The 19,626-nt window shown below is 44.1% G+C and overlaps 1 protein-coding gene across 1 annotated transcript in view; it reads left to right on the forward strand.

The window, feature by feature from the left end:
* Positions 1-944: 944 nt before the first annotated feature.
* nfic (nuclear factor I/C) overlaps positions 945-19,626 on the forward strand; it is a gene marked incomplete at both ends in the record, with an annotated part of 59,454 nt that continues 40,772 nt past the window's right edge. Inside the window, 4 exons of the mRNA XM_083888318.1 lie at positions 945-1,064; positions 3,795-3,965; positions 4,063-4,239; positions 7,305-7,488. Of these exons, the coding sequence (XP_083744444.1) occupies positions 945-1,064; positions 3,795-3,965; positions 4,063-4,239; positions 7,305-7,488 (652 nt within the window). The remainder of the gene's footprint in view (positions 1,065-3,794; positions 3,966-4,062; positions 4,240-7,304; positions 7,489-19,626) is intronic.

Consider the following 19,626-nt stretch of genomic DNA (forward strand, 5'->3'; position numbering starts at 1 on the left):
TAAGCGATTAAAAACGAGTAAGTGTCATTACATTCATATTGCTTTTAGTTCACTTGGTCTGTTTTATTCATGCGATGTACGTTTATTTTTAAAATGTGCCATAGAAATACATGTGGACTGGATTGGAAGTAGGGCTGGGCGATAAATCGATTTATAAATCACTGTTATTGATTGATTTGCATTTGTAGTTTTGTTTTTAAAGAACATGAGGCTCCTCCTCCCTGGAGGTTTGGACGATGTTTGAAGCCAGTAGTAGGAAGTCATATTTTTGCTGTTGTCATCTTGTTTATACACTTTGCACTTTGTTTAAATCCCTCAGGGAAAATGTACAAAAATGGACAAATAACGGCAAAACTTGTTTTGAACCATTTATTTGTCATCTGTAGTTTGTTTTTAAGATGGGAATAAGTTGTAAATAGAGTTATGTGTGGGAGTGGTAGGGTATGCACAGGGTCTTAAAAAGTCTTATATCCAATAATTTGAATTTAAGGCCTTAAAATGTCTTAAATTCTCCCAAAATCTCATAAAAGGTCTTAAATACAATTTTGAAAGGTCTTCAAAATCTATTAACGTTATGTTCATTTAAAACATGCATAAACATCAGTCTCGCTTTGAAATGTTTCTATTTTTGCGATAACATAACTACAACACGGAACTTAGCATAGCAGCGGAGAAAACTTAACGAAAGCCCACAGCTAAGCTGAATTGCAAGTTCAACGATTTGTGACTCCAATTTTCCTTCATGTCTTTTGTACTTTTTTGCCAAATGGGTCTTCAATTGTATCCATTATGGTCTTAAAAAAAGTCTTAAAAAGTCTTAAATTTGACTTGTTGAAACCTGCAGAGACCCTGTTGTGGTGTAGACTCAACTCAACCAGACTCAAAAGTGTACAGCATCTGCCAAGACAGGTTGTGGTGAAAGCAAAAACTGGGAGCAATGGGGAATGCGTTGGGTAGCTTGCCCAGGAAGTCCCTTTGACCTCGCGGGGACACAAACTGGCAACCCTACTGTTGCAAGCCAAGCTCCCTTTCCACTGGGCCACGGGCTGCCCATTGAGCTCAAGGTTGGCAAACTTTAAAGCGGACCTAGACCGGAAGTTCCAATTAACGCTGTTTTTTAGTGTGTAGCTGCGTCATTACCTTGTTTACGAAGCCCTGAAGATTCAAAACAAACAGTTCGGCCACTGCTGAGAACGCTGTGTTTTATTGTAATCTCGGGCTCATCTCCGGGCACTAGTCCGGGCACATCCGGTTGCGTACATTGAACCGCAGAAGAAGAATAACGTCCGTTGCGGAGGTGTTTCACGAGCGACAGTGTCTTCTGACTACTTTTAAACGTTGTTAAAACAATGTTTTGATAATGAGTAGCAGTGCATCCACCGTTCCAGAGGGGGGAGCTGCGCTTCTGAGAGCGGGTGTGCTGAATATGTCACTTCCGGGTACTGGCCAATCACAACACAGTCTGTCTTCTGGGTGTGAGAGTTGAGTCTGATATATCGCGGCTGGGGAACAGCGTCAGAAAAGAGGATTTCTATCGGCTCGTTTACAGCAGCTAGGAGGTTTTTGACCATAGAAACAAGTTAATGTATGTAAGTAGACCTCCATAACTAAGTTGGTAAAGTGTATTTTCGTTTTTGCAGTGTAGCTCAAATATGGTGTCGGTTTATTATTCTTTGGTGCAGAGCCGCAGTGGAAAGAAGGAGTCTCACTCTCTCACTCCCTCACTCCCTCCCAAAGTACAAAGCTGTACAATAAAGCGTTGGAACAGTTGCTTTTCGTTGCTCGTACTCGGTCACATTCACTCTGCTCAGACGAAATAATGGCGGCGACGATTCAAGTGTGCAGTTGCTGACTCAGAGTTGCCAAATGACCGAACCTCATGTCTTTGGACCTTGAGGGGAAACTGGAGAATATGGAAGAAAAAAGAAAAGCCCCCACACACAGGCATGAGAACATGCAGCTTCCACTCAGAGAGGCCCCACTCTCAACCGCCGAACCACCGTGCCACCCTATAATATCTTTGTTTTTATTGAGCGGGGCTGTGCGATTTGTTCTGTTTAGCAGAAGACATTTGGATTCCATTGAGGGTTTTTCTGGATAAATGAGGCGTGACTGACTTTAAATAAACCTGTCCACTGTTACTCACTGTTTAAACTACATGAGGTTTTCCACTTCTGGAACTTCTGTCTTCTGTAAAAGTACTTTAAAGAGATACTTTAAGAGTAAAAGTACAAGTATGTGACCAGAAAATGACTTGTGTAGAAGCTGAAGTCACTTTTTTTTAAATAATATTACTTCAGTAAAAGTACTTAAGGTTTATGACATTTAAATTCCTTAAGTGTCAAAGGCCATTTTCTGATATAAGATGCACTTGAGTTTTAGAAGGAAAAGTATTTAAAAAGTGGAAGGTTGTGGGTTCAATTCCTGGCTCTGCTTTTCTGTATGTGTCCTTGAGCAAAGACACTTGACCCCATGTTGCATCAAGTGAGTGACTGAGCAAGTGAGTGTGTAAGAAAGTTAGAATGTGTAAGTGAGAATAAATGAGTGTGTGAGTGTGAAAGTGTGAGTGAGTGTGAGAGTAAGTGTGAGTAAGAGTGAATAAGTGAGTGTGTTAGTGAGCGTGTGAGAGTGAGAGTGTAAGTGAGTGAAAGTGTGAGTGAGTGTGAATGAGTGAGTGAGAGTGTGAATAAGTGAGTGAGTGAGAGTGTGAATAAGTGTGTGAGTGAGAGTGTGAATAAGTGAGTGAGAGTGTGTGTGAGTGAGAGTGTGAATAAGTGTGTGAGTGAGAGTGTTAGTGTAAGTGAGTGAGAGTGTAAGTGAGTGAAAGTGTTAGTGAGTGTGAATTAGTGAGTGAGTGAGAGTGTGAATAAGTGAGTGAGTGAGTGAGTGAATCAGTGTGTGAGTGTTAGTGAGAGTGTGAATAAGTGTGTGAGTGAGAGTGTGAATAAGTGAGTGAGAGTGTGAATAAGTGAGTGAGAGTGTGATTAAGTGAGTGAGTGAGTATGTGTGAGTGAGAGTGTGAATAAGTGAGAGTGTGTGAGTGAGATTGTTAGTGTAAGTGAGTGTAAGTGAGTGAGAGTGCAACTTAGTGATTGTATGAATAAGTAAGTGTGTGAGTGAGAGTGTGAATAAGTGAGTGAGTGAGAGTGTGATTACGTGAGTGAGTGAGTGAGTGTGTGTGAGAGAGAGTGTGAATAAGTGAGAGTGTGTGAGTGAGAGTGTTAGTGTAAGTGAGTGAGAGAGAGTGTAAGTGAGTGAGAGTGCAACTTAGTGAGAGTATGAATAAGTGAGTGTGTGAGTGAGAGTGTGAATAAGTGAGTGCGTGTGTAAGTGAGTGACAGAGTGTGAGTGGGTGAGAGTGTTAGTGAGGCAAAGAGTGCGAATAAGTGAGTGAGAGAGAGTGTAAGTGAGTGGGTGAGAGTGTGAATGTGAAAGTGTGAGTGAGTGAGTTTTGAGTGAGTCTTTCAACTGGAAGGTTGTGGGTTCAATTCCTGTCTCTGCTCGTCTGCACGAGTCCTTGAGCAAAGACATTTAACGCCATGTTGCAGCGTGTGAATGAATGTGTGAAAACTGTCGTCTAAAGCAGCTTCATCAACAAATACAAGAAAAGCTCTATGTAAATACAGACCATAATAATAATACCAACTCTTCTTCATCTTTTATTTGGTGAGAAACAAAGAGTTAGAGGAAATGTAGTGAAGGGAAAGTGGCAACAGTTTGTGTCTTAATGAAAAGACTTAATAAAACTGAGCATGTGTGTGTGTGTGTGTGTGTGTGTGTCTATTGTCGTGCAGGATGAGTTCCATCCGTTCATTGAGGCTCTGCTGCCCCAGGTCCGTGCCTTCGCCTACACATGGTTCAACCTCCAGGCCAGGAAAAGGAAGTACTTCAAAAAACACGAGAAGAGGATGACCAAAGAAGAAGAGAGAGCCGTGAAAGATGAACTCCTGGGAGAGAAGGCGGAGGTGTGTTCAGCTGACGTCAATCAAAACACACGTGTGTTAAAGCTAAGTTATGTGACTGAATGTGTTCTTCTTCTTCTTCTTCTTCTGCTGCTGTCAGGTGAAACAGAAGTGGGCCAGTCGTCTCCTGGCTAAGCTAAGGAAGGACATCAGACCTGAGTGCAGAGAAGACTTTGTGCTCTCAGTCACGGGCAAGAAAGCAGCCTGCTGTGTCCTGTCCAACCCTGACCAGAAGGGCAAAATGAGACGCATCGACTGTCTGCGACAAGCCGACAAGGTAAACACAGGCCTGTTTACTCATGCATATTCGGTTCACCCTGAGGGCTGCGTCAAAGAAATTCACTTTCACTCATCCGTTCATTCATTTTCTATGACTGTTTTTGGACTGTGGGAGGAAACCGGAGAACCCTGAGAGACTTTTATCTGAAAGATGAATGAGAGAATCCTCGGATCATTTTTTTAAGAAATACAATTCCCTGCATTTCCTGTCCTCCAAATCACATGAGACTTGTCTGTGATAGTCTTATACTGTATGACCATGATCGTGTCATGTGACCACAATAGTCTTATGTGACCGTGATCGTCTTATGGGATTGTCAAAGTCTTGCGTGACCCCGATAGTCTTTCGTGACCACAATAGTCTTATGTGATTGTCAAAATCTTGCCTGACCACGATAGTCTTTCGTGACCACAATAGTCTTATGTGATTGTCAAAATCTTGCCTGACCACGATAGTCTTTCGTGACCACAATAGTCTTATATGATTGTCAAAATCTTGCGTGACCACGATAGTCTTACGTGACCACGATAGTCTCACGTGACCACGATAGTCTTATGGGATTGTGAAAATCTTGCGTGACCACAATAGTCTTATGGGATTGTCAAAGTCTTGCGTGACCACGATAGTCTTACGTGACCACGATAGTCTTACGTGACCACGATAGTCTTACGTGACCACGATAGTCTCACGTGACCACGATAGTCTTATGTGATTGTCAAAGTCTTGCGTGACCACGATAGTCTTATTTGATTGTGAAAATCTTGCATGACCATAATAGTCTTATGTGATTTTCAAAGTCTTGCGTGACCACGATAGTCTTACAAGACCACAATAGTCTTATGTGACCACGATAGTCTTACATGACCACGATCGTCTTACGTGACCACGATATTCTTACGTGACCACAATAGTCTTACGTGACCACAATCGTCTTACGTGACCACGATAGTCTTACGTTACCACGATAGTCTTACATGACCACGATAGTCTTACTTGACCACGATAGTCTTACGTTATCACGATAGTCTTACATGACCACAATAGTCTTGCGTGACCACAATAGTGTTACGTCACCACAATAGTCTTGTGACTGTGAAAGTCTTGCATGACCACATTAGTCTTGCGTGATCTTGAAAGTCTTGCATGACCACAATAGTCTTGCATGACCACAATAGTCTCATGTGACCACAATAGTCTTGCGTGATCTTGAATGTCTTGCATGACCACAATAGTCTTGCATGACCACAATAGTCTTGCATGACCACAATAGTCTCATGTGACCACAATAGTCTTGCGTGATCTTGAATGTCTTGCATGACCACAATAGTCTTGCATGACCACAATAGTCTTATATGACTGTGAAAGTCTTGCATGACCACAATAGTCTCATGTGACCACAATAGTCTCATGTGACCACTATAGTCTTGCGTGATCTTGAAGGTCTTGCATGCCCACAATAGTCTTGCGTGACCACAATAGTGTTACGTCACCACAATAGTCTTGTGACTGTGATAGTCCTGCATGACCACATTAGTCTTGCGTGATCTTAAAAGTCTTGCATGACCACAATAGTCTTGCGTGACCACAATAGTCTTGCATGACCACAATAGTCTCATGTGACCACAATAGTCTTGCGTGATCTTGAATGTCTTGCATGACCACAATAGTCTTGCATGACCACAATAGTCTTATATGACTGTGAAAGTCTTGCATGACCACAATAGTCTCATGTGACCACAATAGTCTCATGTGACCACTATAGTCTTGCGTGATCTTGAAGGTCTTGCATGCCCACAATAGTCTTGCGTGACCACAATAGTGTTACGTCACCACAATAGTCTTGTGACTGTGATAGTCTTGCATGACCACATTAGTCTTGCGTGATCTTAAAAGTCTTGCATGACCACAATAGTCTTGCGTGAACACAATAGTCTTGCATGACCACAATAGTCTCATGTGACCACTATAGTCTTGCATGATCTTGAATGTCTTGCATGCCCACAATAGTCTTGCATGACCACAATAGTCTTATATGACTGTGAAAGTCTTGCATGACCACAATAGTCTCATTTGACCACAATAGTCTTGGGTGACCATTCTAGTCTTGCGTAACCATGAAAGTCTTGCATGACCACAATAGTCTTGCGTGACAGTGAAAGTATTACGTGACCACAATCGTCTTGCGAGACCACAATAATCCTTGTGTGACCACAATAGTCTCATGTGACCACAATAGCTGTTACCTCTGGGGATGCTAACAGCTGAGTCAGCAGATTTGCTGGTGTAGCACGAGCAGAGCAGTGAATCAAACACACACATTTTCTCTGTGGTTTACGACCTAAATCTCAGCCGCTGTGAGGAAGACACACGTCCTCTGAGTCAGGACCGTGAGGATGAGCAGGAAACATCTCTTCTTAGCCGTATCTTAGCCCTAAACTTAACCAGGGTCTCAGGATTGAGGTTCTGCCTCTGAAGGACCAGGTTTTGGTCTCCATGAGGACGAGTGGACCAGACTGTACGTCCTAAAGCGACGACAGATACAAGAAACACATCATACTTAATCTGTAAGTTCTTCTGCAGTGAGCAGACCTTTAATCCAGACACTTGCACGTTTCATTATCACTGACACATTCACTGTGTGTGTGTGTGTGATCAGTTTTTACTGATGGACGGTGATTTACTCTTATCTGGATCTTTAACTCTCGCCGTTTAGTCACAGCTGCGCAGACAACGGTCCCCTCTGAGTCTCCATCACATGTTTGCGCTGCAGCTCAGACGTCTTGTAATTGGATTATTAGCGAAGGACAGACAGACATCTGGTTTCATAAACAACAGGCTACAGTATCATCTGATCTAACGACAACATCACACGCACCATATTCTCGTGTCATTTCTGCACTCGCTGCCTCTTATTGGTGAAAACTGATTTTAGTTTGTCATGCTTTGAGGTTTTTGTCATGGTTATAATCTGAAATCCTCACTCTGAAAGTATGTGTTGATGTGAAGGGAAGGGGGAAAGGTCACGTTTATTGTGTGTAGTGACGAGTCCTGTCTTCGTCCAGGTGTGGCGGTTGGACCTGGTGATGGTGATCCTGTTTAAAGGAATCCCACTGGAAAGCACAGACGGAGAGCGGCTGGTGAAGGGAGGCCACTGCTCCAACCCGCTGCTCTGCGTTCAGCCTCGACACATCTCCGTCTCCGTCAAGGAGCTCGACCTTTACCTCGCGTACTACGTCCAGGAGAGAGGTAAGACGGCTGTCGAGTCTGTCAATAATGTGCTGTCAAAGGGATTAAAACGCACACTCTGAAAACACTCATCCTGACACGAGCGGCAGGAATCACAGCGAAATTATTGTGAGTTTGTGAGTTTTTATATTTGTGTCAGGCTCAAGTATCTGCACGAAACTGCGACTGAAAGATTAGCTAATACGGGGCTCTGTGGCGCATTGGACTTCTAGATACGAGAAAGTCATTCAAAGGTTGTGGGTTCTAGTCCCACCGGAGTCGTGGCTTTTAATGGCAGCTCATTGCCAAGTGGAAGAGAATTGGAATCGTATTCAATATAAGCTGCTGCTGTTCCTGCTCTATGCAGCTCCAAGTAACGTTAAAAGACAGAAAAACAGAATACACGAGTGGTGAAAGACAAGGACACAAATGTACGTCATAGAGTTTGTGCTCCCTCATTTGTCCTTTGCGCTCCCGTATTTGCCCTTTGCACTCCCTCATTTGTTTTTTGCGCTCCCTCACTAACAGAAACAGGTGGCTCCGTGGTGCAATGGAAAGCGCATTGGACTTCTAGGTGTGAGAAAGTAGTTCAGAGAAAGTCATTCAAAGGTTGTGGTTTCTAGTCCCACCGGAGTTGTGGCTTTTAATGGCAGCTCTTTGCCAAGTGGAAGAGAATTGGAATCGTATTCAGTATAAGCTGCTGCTGTTCCTGCTCTATGCAGCTCCAAGTAACGTTAAAAGACAGAAAAACAGAATACACGAGTGGTGAAAGACAGGGACACAAATGTACGTCATAGAGTTTGTGCTCCCTCATTTGTCCTTTGCGCTCCCGTATTTGCCCTTTGCACTCCCTCATTTGTTTTTTGCGCTCCCTCACTCATAGGGATAGGTGGCTCCGTGGTGCAATGGAAAGCGCATTGGACTTCTAGGTGTGAGAAAGAAGTTCAGAGAAAGTCATTCAAAGGTTGTGGTTTCTAGTCCCACCGGAGTTGTGGCTTTTAATGGCAGCTCATTTCCAAGTGGAAGAGAATTGGAATTGTATTCAATATAAGCTGCTGCTGTTCTTGCTCTATGCAGCTCCAAGTAAAGTTAGAATACAGAAAAACAGAATACATGAGTGTTGAAAGACAATGACACAAATGTACGTCATAGAGTTTGTGCTCCCTCGTTTGTCCTTTGCGCTCCCTCATTTGTTTTTTGCGCTCCCTCACTCATAGGGGTAGGTGGCTCTGTGGCGCAATGGACAGCGCATTGGACTTCTAGGTGTGAGACAGTAATTCAGAGGTTGTGTGAGAAAGTCATTCAAAAGTTGTGTGTTCGCGTCCCACCGGAGTCGTGGATTTTAATGGCAGCCCATTGCCTAGTGTTAGAGAATAGGAATCATATTCAATATAACCTGCTGCTTTTCCTGTTCTATGCAGCTCCAAGTAACGTTAAATTACAGAAAAACAGAATACACGAGTGGTGAAAGACAGGGAGACAAATGTCTGTCATCCCTCATTTGTTCTTTGCACTCCAACATTTGCCCTTTGCGCTCCCTCATTTTTTTTCGCGCTCCCTTACTCATTGCAACTGGTGGCTCCGTGGCGCAATGGACAGCGCATTGGACTTCTAGGTGTGTGAACGCGATTCAGAGGTTGTGTGAGAAAGTCATTCAAAGGTTGTGGGTTCGAGTCCCACCGGAGTCAAATTCTTTAATGGCAGCCATACGTCAAGTGGAAGGAAATTGGAACCAGTCGGTTTTCCATTTCAAATCCTGGGACAGGTCAAGGACTGGGCTTCCTCTGAGCAAGGTTACTTGGCCTACTTGGTGCGTTCCAGCGTAGTCGTAGATTTTAATGACAGCCCATTGCCTAGTGGAAGAGAATTGGAATCGTATTCAATATAAGCTGCTGCTTTTCCTGTTCTATGCAACTCCAAGTAACGTTAAATTACAGAAAAACAGAATACACGAGTGGTGAAAGACAGGGAGACAAATGTCTGTCATCCCTCATTTGTTCTTTGCACTCGCACATTTTCCCTTTGCACTCCCTCAATCATGGCAACAGGTGGCTCCGTGGCGCAATGGACAGCGCATTGGACTTCTAGATGTGAGAAAGAAATTCAGAGATTGTGTGAGAAAGTCATTCAAAGGTTGTGGGTTCGAGTCCCACCAGAGTCGTGGCTTTTAATGGCAGCTCATTGCCAAGTGGAAGAGAATTGGAATCGTATTCAATAAAAGCTGCTGCTGTTCCTGCTCTGTGCAGCTCCAAGTAACGTTAAAAGACAGAAAAACAGAATACACGAGTGGTGAAAGACAGGGAGACAAAAGTCTATGTCATCCCTCATTTGTTCTTTGCACTCCAACATTTGCCCTTTGCGCTCCCTCATTTTTTTTCACGCTCCCTCACTCATTGCGACAGGTGGCTCCGTGGCCCAATGGACAGCGCATCTGACTTCTAGATGTGAGAAAGGAATTCACAGGTTGTCTGAGAAAGTTATTCAAAGGTTGTGGGTTCGAGTCCCACCGCAGTCGTGACTTTTAATGGCAGTCCATTGCCTCGTGTTAGAGAATAGGAATCATATTCAATATAAGCTGCTGCTTTTCCTGTTCTATGCAGCTCCAAGTAAAGTTAAAATACAGAAAAACTGAATACATGAGTGGTGAAAGACAGGGACACAAATGTACGTTACAGAGTTTGTGCTCCCTCATTTGTCCTTTGCGCTCCGTCGTTTGTTTTTAGCGCTCCCTCACTCATGTCAACAGATGGCTCCGTGGCGCAATGGACAGCGCATTGGACTTCTAGGTGTGTGAAAGTAATTCAGAGGTTGTCTGAGAAAGTCATTCAAAGGTTGTGGGCTCGAGTCCCACCGGAGTCGTTGCTTTTAATGGCAGCTCATTGCCAAGTGGAAGAGAATTGGAATCGTATTCAATATAAGCTGCTGCTTTTCCTGTTCTATGCAGCTCCAAGTAACGTTAAATTACAGAAAAACAGAATACACGAGTGTTGAAAGACAGGGACACAAATGTACGTCATAGAGTTTGTGCTCACTCGTTTGTCCTTTGTGCTCCCTCATTTTTTTTTTGCGCTCCCTCACTCACAGCAACAGTTGGCTCCATGGCGCAATGGACAGCGCATTGGACTTCTAGGTGTGGGAAAGTAATTCAGAGGTTGTCTGAGAAAGTCATTCAAAGGTTGTGGGTTCGAGTCCCACCGGAGTCTTACCTTTTAACGGCAGCTCATTGCCAAGTGGAAGAGAATTGGAATCGTATTCAATATAAGCTGCTGCTTTTCCCGTTCTATGCAGCTCCAAGTAACATTAAAAGACAGAAAAACAAAATACACGAGTGGTGAAAGACAGGGAGACAAATGTCTATGTCATCCCTCATTTGTTCTTTGCACTCCCACATTTTCACTTTGCACTCCCTCACTCAGGGCAACAGGTGGCTCCGTGGCGCAATGGACAGCGCATTGGACTTCTAGGTGTGTGAACGAATTCAGAGGTTGTGTGAGAAAGTCATTCAAAGGTTGTGGGTTCGAGTCCCACCGGAGTCGTGTCTTTTAATAGCAGCTCATTGCCAAGTGGAAGAGAATTGGAATCGTATTCAATATAAACTGCTGCTGTTCTTGCTCTATGCAGCTCCAAGTAACGTTAAAAGGCAGAAAAACAGAATACATGAGTGTTGAAAGACAGGGACACAAATGTATGTCATAGAGTTTGTGCTCCCTCATTTGTTTTTTAAGCTCCCTCACTCATGGCAACAGGTGGCTCCGTGGCGCAATGGACAGCGCATTGGACTTCTAGGTGTGAGAAAGTAACTCAGAGATTGTTTGAGAAAGTCATTCAAAGGTTGTGGGTTCGAGTCCCACCGGAGTCAAATTATTTAATGGCAGCCATACGTCAAGTGGAAGGAAATTGGAACCAGTCGGTTTTCCATTTCAAATCCTGGGACAGGTCAAGGACTGGGCTTCCTCTGAGCAAGGTTACTTGGCCTACTTGGTGTGTTCCAGCGTAGTCCTAGACTTTAATGACAGCTCATTGCCTAGTGGAAGAGAATTGGAATCGTTTTCAATATAAGCTGCTGCTTTTCCTGTTCTATGCAACTCCAAGTAACGTTAAATTACAGAAAAACAGAATACACAAGTGGTGAAAGACAGGGAGACAAATGTCTATGTCATCCCTCATTTGTTCTTTGCACTCCCACATTTTCACTTTGCACTCCCTCACTCAGGGCAACAGGTGGCTCCGTGGCGCAATGGACAGCGCATTGCACTTCTAGGTGTGTGAAAGCAATTCAGAGGTTGTGTGAGAAAGTCATTCAAAGGTTGTGGGTTCGAGTCCCACCGTAGTCTTACCTAAGCTGCTGCTTTTCTTGCTCTATGCAGCTCCAAGTAACGTTAAAAGACAGAAAAACAGAATACATGAGTGGTGAAAGACAGGGACACAAATGTATGTCATAGAGTTTTTGCTCACTCGTTTGTCCTTTGTGCTCCCTCATTTGTTTTTTGCACTCCCTCACTCACAGCAACAGTTGGTTCGTGGCGCAATGGACAGCGCATTGGACTTCTAGATGTGAGAAAGTGATTCAGAGGTTGTGTGAGAAAGTCATTCAAAGGTTGTGGGTTCGAGTGCCACCGGAGTCGTGTCTTTTAATAGCAGCTCATTGCCAAGTGGAAGAGAATTGGAATCGTATTCAATATAAGCTGCTGCTTTTCCCATTCTATGCAGCTCCAAGTAACGTTAAAAGACAGAAAAACAAAATACACGAGTGTTGAAAGACAGGGACACAAATGTACGTCATAGAGTTTGTGCTCCCTCGTTTATCCTTTGCGCTCCCTCATTTGAGTTTTGCGCTCCCTCACTCATAGGGATAGGTTGCTCTGTGGCGCAATGGACAGCGCATTGGACTTCTAGGTGTGTGAACGAATTCAGAGGTTGTGTGAGAGGGACTCATTCAAAGGTTGTGGGTTGGAGTCCCACCGGAGTCGTGTCTTTTAATAGCAGCTCATTGCCAAGTAGAAGAGAATTGGAATCATATTCAATATAAGCTGCTGCTGTTCTTGCTCTATGCAGCTCCAAGTAACGTTAAAAGACAGAAAAACAGAATACATGTGTGTTAAAAGACACGGACACAAATGTACGTCATAGAGTTTGTGCTCCCTCATTTGTACTTTCCTGGTTTTCCTCTTCTATGCAGCTCCAAGTAACGTTAAATTACAGAAAAACAGAATATACGAGTGGTTAAAAGACAGGGAGACAAATGCCAACATGGCCTACATGGGTGCATGTCCCACCAGAGTTGTGGATTTTAAACGCAGCCCATTGCCTAGTGGAAGAGAATAGGAATCATATTCAATATAAGCTGCTGCTTTTCCTGTTCTATGCAGCTCCAAGTAACGATAAATTACAGAAAAACAGAATACACGAGTGGTGAAAGACAGGGAGACAAATGTCTATGTCATCCCTCATTTGTTCTTTGCACTCCAACATTTGCCCTTTGCGCTCCCTCATTTTTTTTCGCGCTCCCTTACTCATTGCAACTGGTGGCTCCGTGGCGCAATGGACAGCGCATTGGACTTCTAGGTGTGTGAACGCAATTCAGAGGTTGTGTGAGAAAGTCATTCAAAGGTTGTGGGTTCGATTCCCACCGGAGTCTTACCTAAGCTGCTGCTTTTCTTGCTCTATGCAGCTCCAAGTAACGTTAAAAGACAGAAAAACAGAATACATGAGTGGTGAAAGACAGGGACACAAATGTATGTCATAGAGTTTTTGCTCACTCGTTTGTCCTTTGTGCTCCCTCATTTGTTTTTTTGCGCTCCCTCACTCACAGCAACAGTTGGCTCCGTGGCGCAATGGACAGCGCATTGGACTTCTAGATGTGAGAAAGTGATTCAGAGGTTGTGTGAGAAAGTCATTCAAAGGTTGTGGGTTCGAGTCCCACCGGATTCTTACCTTTTAACGGCAGCTCATTGCCAAGTGGAATAGAATTGGAATCGTATTCAATATAAGCTGCTGCTTTTCCCATTCTATGCAGCTCCAAGTAACGTTAAAAGACAGAAAAACAAAATACACGAGTGGTGAAAGACAGGGACACAAATGTACGTCATAGAGTTTGTGCTCCCTCATTTGTCATTTGCGCTACCTCACTCATGTCAACAGGTGGCTCCATGGCGCAATGGACGGCGCAATGGACAGCGCATTGGACTTCTAGGTGTGAAAAAGTAACTCAGAGATTGTGTGAGAAAGTCATTCAAAGGTTGTGGGTTCGAGTACCACCGGAGTCGTGTCTTTTAATAGCAGCTCATTGCCAAGTGGAAGAGAATTGGAATCGTATTCAATATAAACTGCTGCTGTTCTTGCTCTATGCAGCTCCAAGTAACGTTAAAAGGCAGAAAAACAGAATACATGAGTGTTGAAAGACAGGGACACAAATGTACGTCATAGAGTTTGTGCTCCCTCGTTTATCCTTTGCGCTCCCTCATTTGTTTTTTGCGCTCCCTCACTCATAGGGATAGGTGGCTCTGTGGCGCAATGGACAGCGCATTGGACTTCTAGGTGTGTGAACGAATTCAGAGGTTGTGTGAGAGAGTCATTCAAAGGTTGTGGGTTCGAGTCCCACTGGAGTATTACCTTTTAACGGCAGCTCATTGCCAAGGGGAAGAGAATTGGAATCGTATTCAACATAAGCTGCTGCTGTTCCTGCTCTATGCAGCTCCAAGTAACGTTAAATTACAGAAAAACTGAATACATGAGTGGTGAAAGACAGGTCATCCCACTTTTTTTGTGCCCCTTCATTTGTCCTTTGCACTCCCTCATTTGGTTTTTGCGCTCTCTCACTCATGGCAACAGGTGGCTCCGTGGCGTGACCTACATGGGTGCATGTTCCACCATAGTTGTGGATTTTAAACGCAGCCCATTGCCTAGTGGAAGAGAATAGGAATCATATTCAATATAAGCTGCTGCTTTTCCTGTTCTATGCAGCTCCAAGTAACGATAAATTACAGAAAAACAGAATACACGAGTGGTGAAAGACAGGGAGACAAATGTCTATGTCATCCCTCATTTGTTCTTTGCACTCCAACATTTGCCCTTTGCGCTCCCTCATTTTTTTTCGCGCTCCCTTACTCATTGCAACTGGTGGCTCCGTGGCGCAATGGACAGCGCATTGGACTTCGAGGTGTGTGAACGCAATTCAGAGGTTGTGTGAGAAAGTCATTCAAAGGTTGTGGGTTCGAGTCCCACCGGAGTCGTGCCTTTTAATGGCAGCTCATTGCCAAGTGGAAGAGAATTGGTATCGTATTCAATATAAGCTGCTGCTGTTCCTGCTCTATGCAGCTCCAAGTAACGTTAAATTACAGAAAAACAGAATACACGAGTGGTGAAAGACAGGGAGACAAATGTATGTCATAGAGTTTTTGCTCCCTCATTTGTTTTTTACACTCCCTCACTCATGGCAACAGCTGGCTCCGTGGCGCAATGGACAGCGCATTGGACTTCTAGATGTGAGAAAGTGATTCAGAGGTTGTGTGAGAAAGTCATTCAAAGGTTGTGAGTTCGAGTCCCACCGGAGTCTTACCTTTTAACGGCAGCTCATTGCCAAGTGGAAGAGAATTGGAATCATATTCAATATAAGCTGCTGCTTTTCCCGTTCTATGCAGCTCCAAGTAACGTTAAAAGACAGAAAAACAAAATACACGAGTGGTGAAAGACAGGGACACAAATGTACGTCATAGAGTTTGTGCTCCCTCATTTGTTTTTTACGCTCCCTCACTCATGGCAACAGGTGGCTCCGTGGCGCAATGGACAGCGCATTGGACTTCTAGGTGTGAGAAAGTAACTCAGGGATTGTGTGAGAAAGTCATTCAAAGGTTGTGGGTTCGAGTCCCACCGGAGTCGTGCCTTTTAATGGCAGCTCATTGCCAAGTGGAAGAGAATTGGTATCGTATTCAATATAAGCTGCTGCTGTTCCTGCTCTATGCAGCTCCAAGTAACGTTAAATTACAGAAAAACAGAATACACGAGTGGTTGAAAGACAGGGAGACAAATGTCTATGTCATTCCTCATTTGTTCTTTGCACTCCCATATTTTCCCTTTGCACTCCCTCACTCAGGGCAACAGGTGGCTCCGTGGCGCAATGGACAGCGCATTGGACTTCTAGATGTGAGAAAGAAATTCAGAGATTGTGTGAGATAGTCATTCAAAGGTTGTGGGTTCGAGTCCCACTGGAGTCATATTATTTAATGGCAGCCATACGTCAAGTGGACAGAATTTGGAACCAGTCGGTTTTACATTTCAAATCCTGGGACAGGTCAAGGACTGGGCTTCCCCTGAGCAAGGTTACTTGGCCTACTTGGTGCGTTCCAGCGTAGTCGTAGATTTTAATGACAGCCCATTGCGTAGTGGAAGAGAATTGGAATCGTATTCAATATAAGCTGCTGCTTTTCCTGTTCTATGCAACTCCAAGTAACGTTAAATTACAGAAAAACAGAATACACGAGTGGTGAAAGACAGGGAGACAAATGTATGTCATAGAGTTTGTGCTCCCTCATTTGTTTTTTCCGCTCCCTCACTCATGGCAACAGGTGGCTCCGTGGCGCAATGGACAGCGCATTGGACTTCTAGGTGTGAGAAAGTAACTCAGGGATTGTGTGAGAAAGTCATTCAAAGGTTGTGGGTTCGAGTCCCACCGGAGTCGTGCCTTTTAATGGCAGCTCATTGCCAAGTGGAAGAGAATTGGTATCGTATTCAATATAAGCTGCTGCTGTTCCTGCTCTATGCAGCTCCAAGTAACGTTAAATTACAGAAAAACAGAATACACGAGTGGTGAAAGACAGGGAGACAAATGTCTATGTCATCCCTCATTTGTTCTTTGCACTCCCATATTTTCGCTTTGCACTCCCTCACTCAGGGCAACAGGTGGCTCCGTGGCGCAATGGACAGCGCATTGGACTTCTAGATGTGAGAAAGAAATTCAGAGATTGTGTAAGAAAGTCATTCAAAGGTTGTGGGTTCGAGTCCCACTGGAGTCAAATTATTTAATGGCAGCCATACGTCAAGTGGACAGAATTTGGAACCAGTCGGTTTTACATTTCAAATCCTGGGACAGGTCAAGGACTGGGCTTCCCCTGAGCAAGGTTACTTGGCCTACTTGGTGCGTTCCAGTGTAGTCCTAGATTTTAATGACAGCCCATTGCCTAGTGGAAGAGAATTGGAATCGTATTCAATATAAGCTGCTGCTTTTCCTGTTCTATGCAACTCCAAGTAACGTTAAATTACAGAAAAACAGAATACACGAGTGGTGAAAGACAGGGAGACAAATGTATGTCATAGAGTTTGTGCTCCCTCATTTTTTTTTCGGCTCTCTCACTCATGGCAACAGGTGGCTCCGTGGCGCAATGGACAGCGCATTGGACTTCTAGGTGTGTGAAAGTAAGTCAGAGTTTGTCTGAGAAAGTCATTCAAAGGTTGTGGGTTCGAGTCCCACCGGAGTCGTGGCTTTTAATGGCAGCTCATTGCCAAGTGGAAGAGAATTGGTATCGTATTCAATATAAGCTGCTGCTGTTCCTGCTCTATGCAGCTCCAAGTAACGTTAAATTACAGAAAAACAAAATACACGAGTGGTGAAAGACAGGGAGACAAATTTATGTCATAGAGTTTGTGCTCCCTCATTTGTTTTTTACGCTCCCTCACTCATGGCAACAGGTGGCTCCGTGGCGCAATGGACAGTGCATTGGACTTCTAGGTGTGTCAAAGTAATTCAGAGGTTGTCTGAGAAAGTCATTCAAAGGTTGTGGGTTCGAGTCCCACCGGAGTCTTGGCTTTTAATGGCAGCTCATTGCCAAGTGGAAGAGAATTTGAATCGTATTCAATATAAGCTGCTGCTTTTCCTGCTCTATGCAGCTCCAAGTAACGTTAAATTACAGAAAAACAAAATACACGAGTGGTGAAAGACAGGGAGACAAATTTATGTCATAGAGTTTGTGCTCCCTCATTTGTTTTTTACGCTCCCTCACTCATGGCAACAGGTGGCTCCGTGGCGCAATGGACAGTGCATTGGACTTCTAGGTGTGTCAAAGTAATTCAGAGGTTGTCTGAGAAAGTCATTCAAAGGTTGTGGGTTCGAGTCCCACCGGAGTCTTGGCTTTTAATGGCAGCTCATTGCCAAGTGGAAGAGAATTTGAATCGTATTCAATATAAGCTGCTGCTTTTCCTGCTCTATGCAGCTCCAAGTAACGTTAAAAGACAGAAATACAGAATACACGAGTGTTGAAAGACAGGGACACAAATGTACGTCATAGAGTTTCTGCTCCCTCATTTGTTTTTTACCCTCCCTCACTCATGGTAACAGGTGGCTCCGTGGTGCAATGGACAGCCAATGGACTTCTGGAAGTGAGAAATAAATTCAGAGATTGTGTGAGAAAGTCATTCAAAGGTTGTGGGTTCGAGTCCCACCAGAGTTGTGGATTTTAATGGCAGCCCATTGCCTAGTGTTAGAGAATAGGAATCATATTCAATATAAGCTGCTGCTGTTCCTGCTCTATGCAGCTCCAAGTAACGTTAATAGACAGAAAAACTGAATACATGAGTGTTGAAAGACAGGGACACAAAAGTCTATGTCATCCCCCTTTTTTTTGTGCCCCTTCATTTGTCCTTTACACTCCCTCATTTGGTTTTTGCGCTCCCTCACTCATGGTAACAGGTGGCTTCGGGCGCAATGGACAGCGCATTGGACTTCTAGGTGTGAGAAAGTAATTCAGAAATGTGTGAGAGAAAGTCATTCAAAGGTTGTGGGTTCGAGTCCCACCGTAGTTGTGGCTTTTAATGGCAGCTCATTTTCAAGTGGAAGAGCATTGGAATCCTATTCAGTATAAGCTGCTGCTGTTCTTTCTCTATGCAGCTCCAAGTAACGTTAAAGGTCCCATATTATACCCTATTAACCCAAGTTAAACTAGGTCCTGGTGCCCTAATTAACATGTCTGTGTCATGCTCTAGTCAAATTATCATAAGGATGAAGCACAATAGCAGTTCAAAAACTCTGCCAAAACAGCCTTTTTCAGATGCTCGGTTTTGTGCCTGGTCATTTACATGTGAATGGGACCCAGGTAAACACACATCCACTGCTTCTAGGGGAGTGTCGCCACTTATCACCTATTGTCATGCAGCGTCGTCACAACCCCCACTCCATATACCCCATAGTAATGTCCGTTTACCCATTGTTACTGAGTTTCACCGTAATGCATAGAGTGACCACGGTTTTGGCTTCTCGCGATCATAGAAACATTAAAATCGAAGAAAAAACTATTAATGCGCGGCGCGGCATGTATGTAAATTCCCATCCTAGAAAAAGACCCTGAACGCACCAGTGTAACTGCGGCTGAAAGTGACGTGTGTGGATCAACAACACGAGGAGAGAATGTGGAAACACAACAGAAAGGCAGCCTTTGGTTGAGAAGAAATGTAGGACAACATCTACATCTTTCTGCAGTGCTTTCAAACGCGTGCTCCTCATATCACCGATCCACACACACCACTCGCTAACTGCAGGCACGTAACTGGTGCGTTCAAGGTGTCCCTCCAGCATAGGAATTTACATACACGATCAACAACAAAGGGCTTGTGAAGCTTGTGAACATTTTTTTCATAAATGAAATATATCCACTGGACACACAAGACCTCTGAGGCTAGAAGTTTGTGTAAAACACTGTGCTCCGCTGTGCAGCCACTCTTCCTACCTCGTCTGCACTCGTATTTCACAGGGACAAGGGTGAGCTACGGTGGAGCTGTGAAGTACTCTGTGAAGTACTCTGTGAAGTTCTCTGCCTGGTGGGGTGCCAACATTCACGGTGAAATGTCCGCACTGTCGTCACTTGGTCGGGAGGTGTAATCATTGCATGTTTTATCGCCTATACTTACACTAAGTGGAACCACTAAAACATGACTGAGTCTTGTTTTTTCACATTTTGGGGACTGGTATGGCCCACTGAGTCCCAAATATAAGTACTAAAAGATTAAAAAGTTGATTTTGCACAATAGGGGACCTTTAAAAGACAGAAAAACTGAATACATGAGTGGTGAAAGACAGGTCATCCCACTTTTTTTGTGCCCCTTCATTTGTCCTTTGCACTCCCTCATTTGGTTTTTGCGCTCTCTCACTCATGGCAACAGGTGGCTCCGTGG

This window comes from Microchirus variegatus (genome assembly GCF_963457635.1).
Source record: "Microchirus variegatus genome assembly, chromosome: 4".
In the NCBI taxonomy this organism is placed as follows: Eukaryota; Metazoa; Chordata; class Actinopteri; order Pleuronectiformes; family Soleidae; genus Microchirus; species Microchirus variegatus.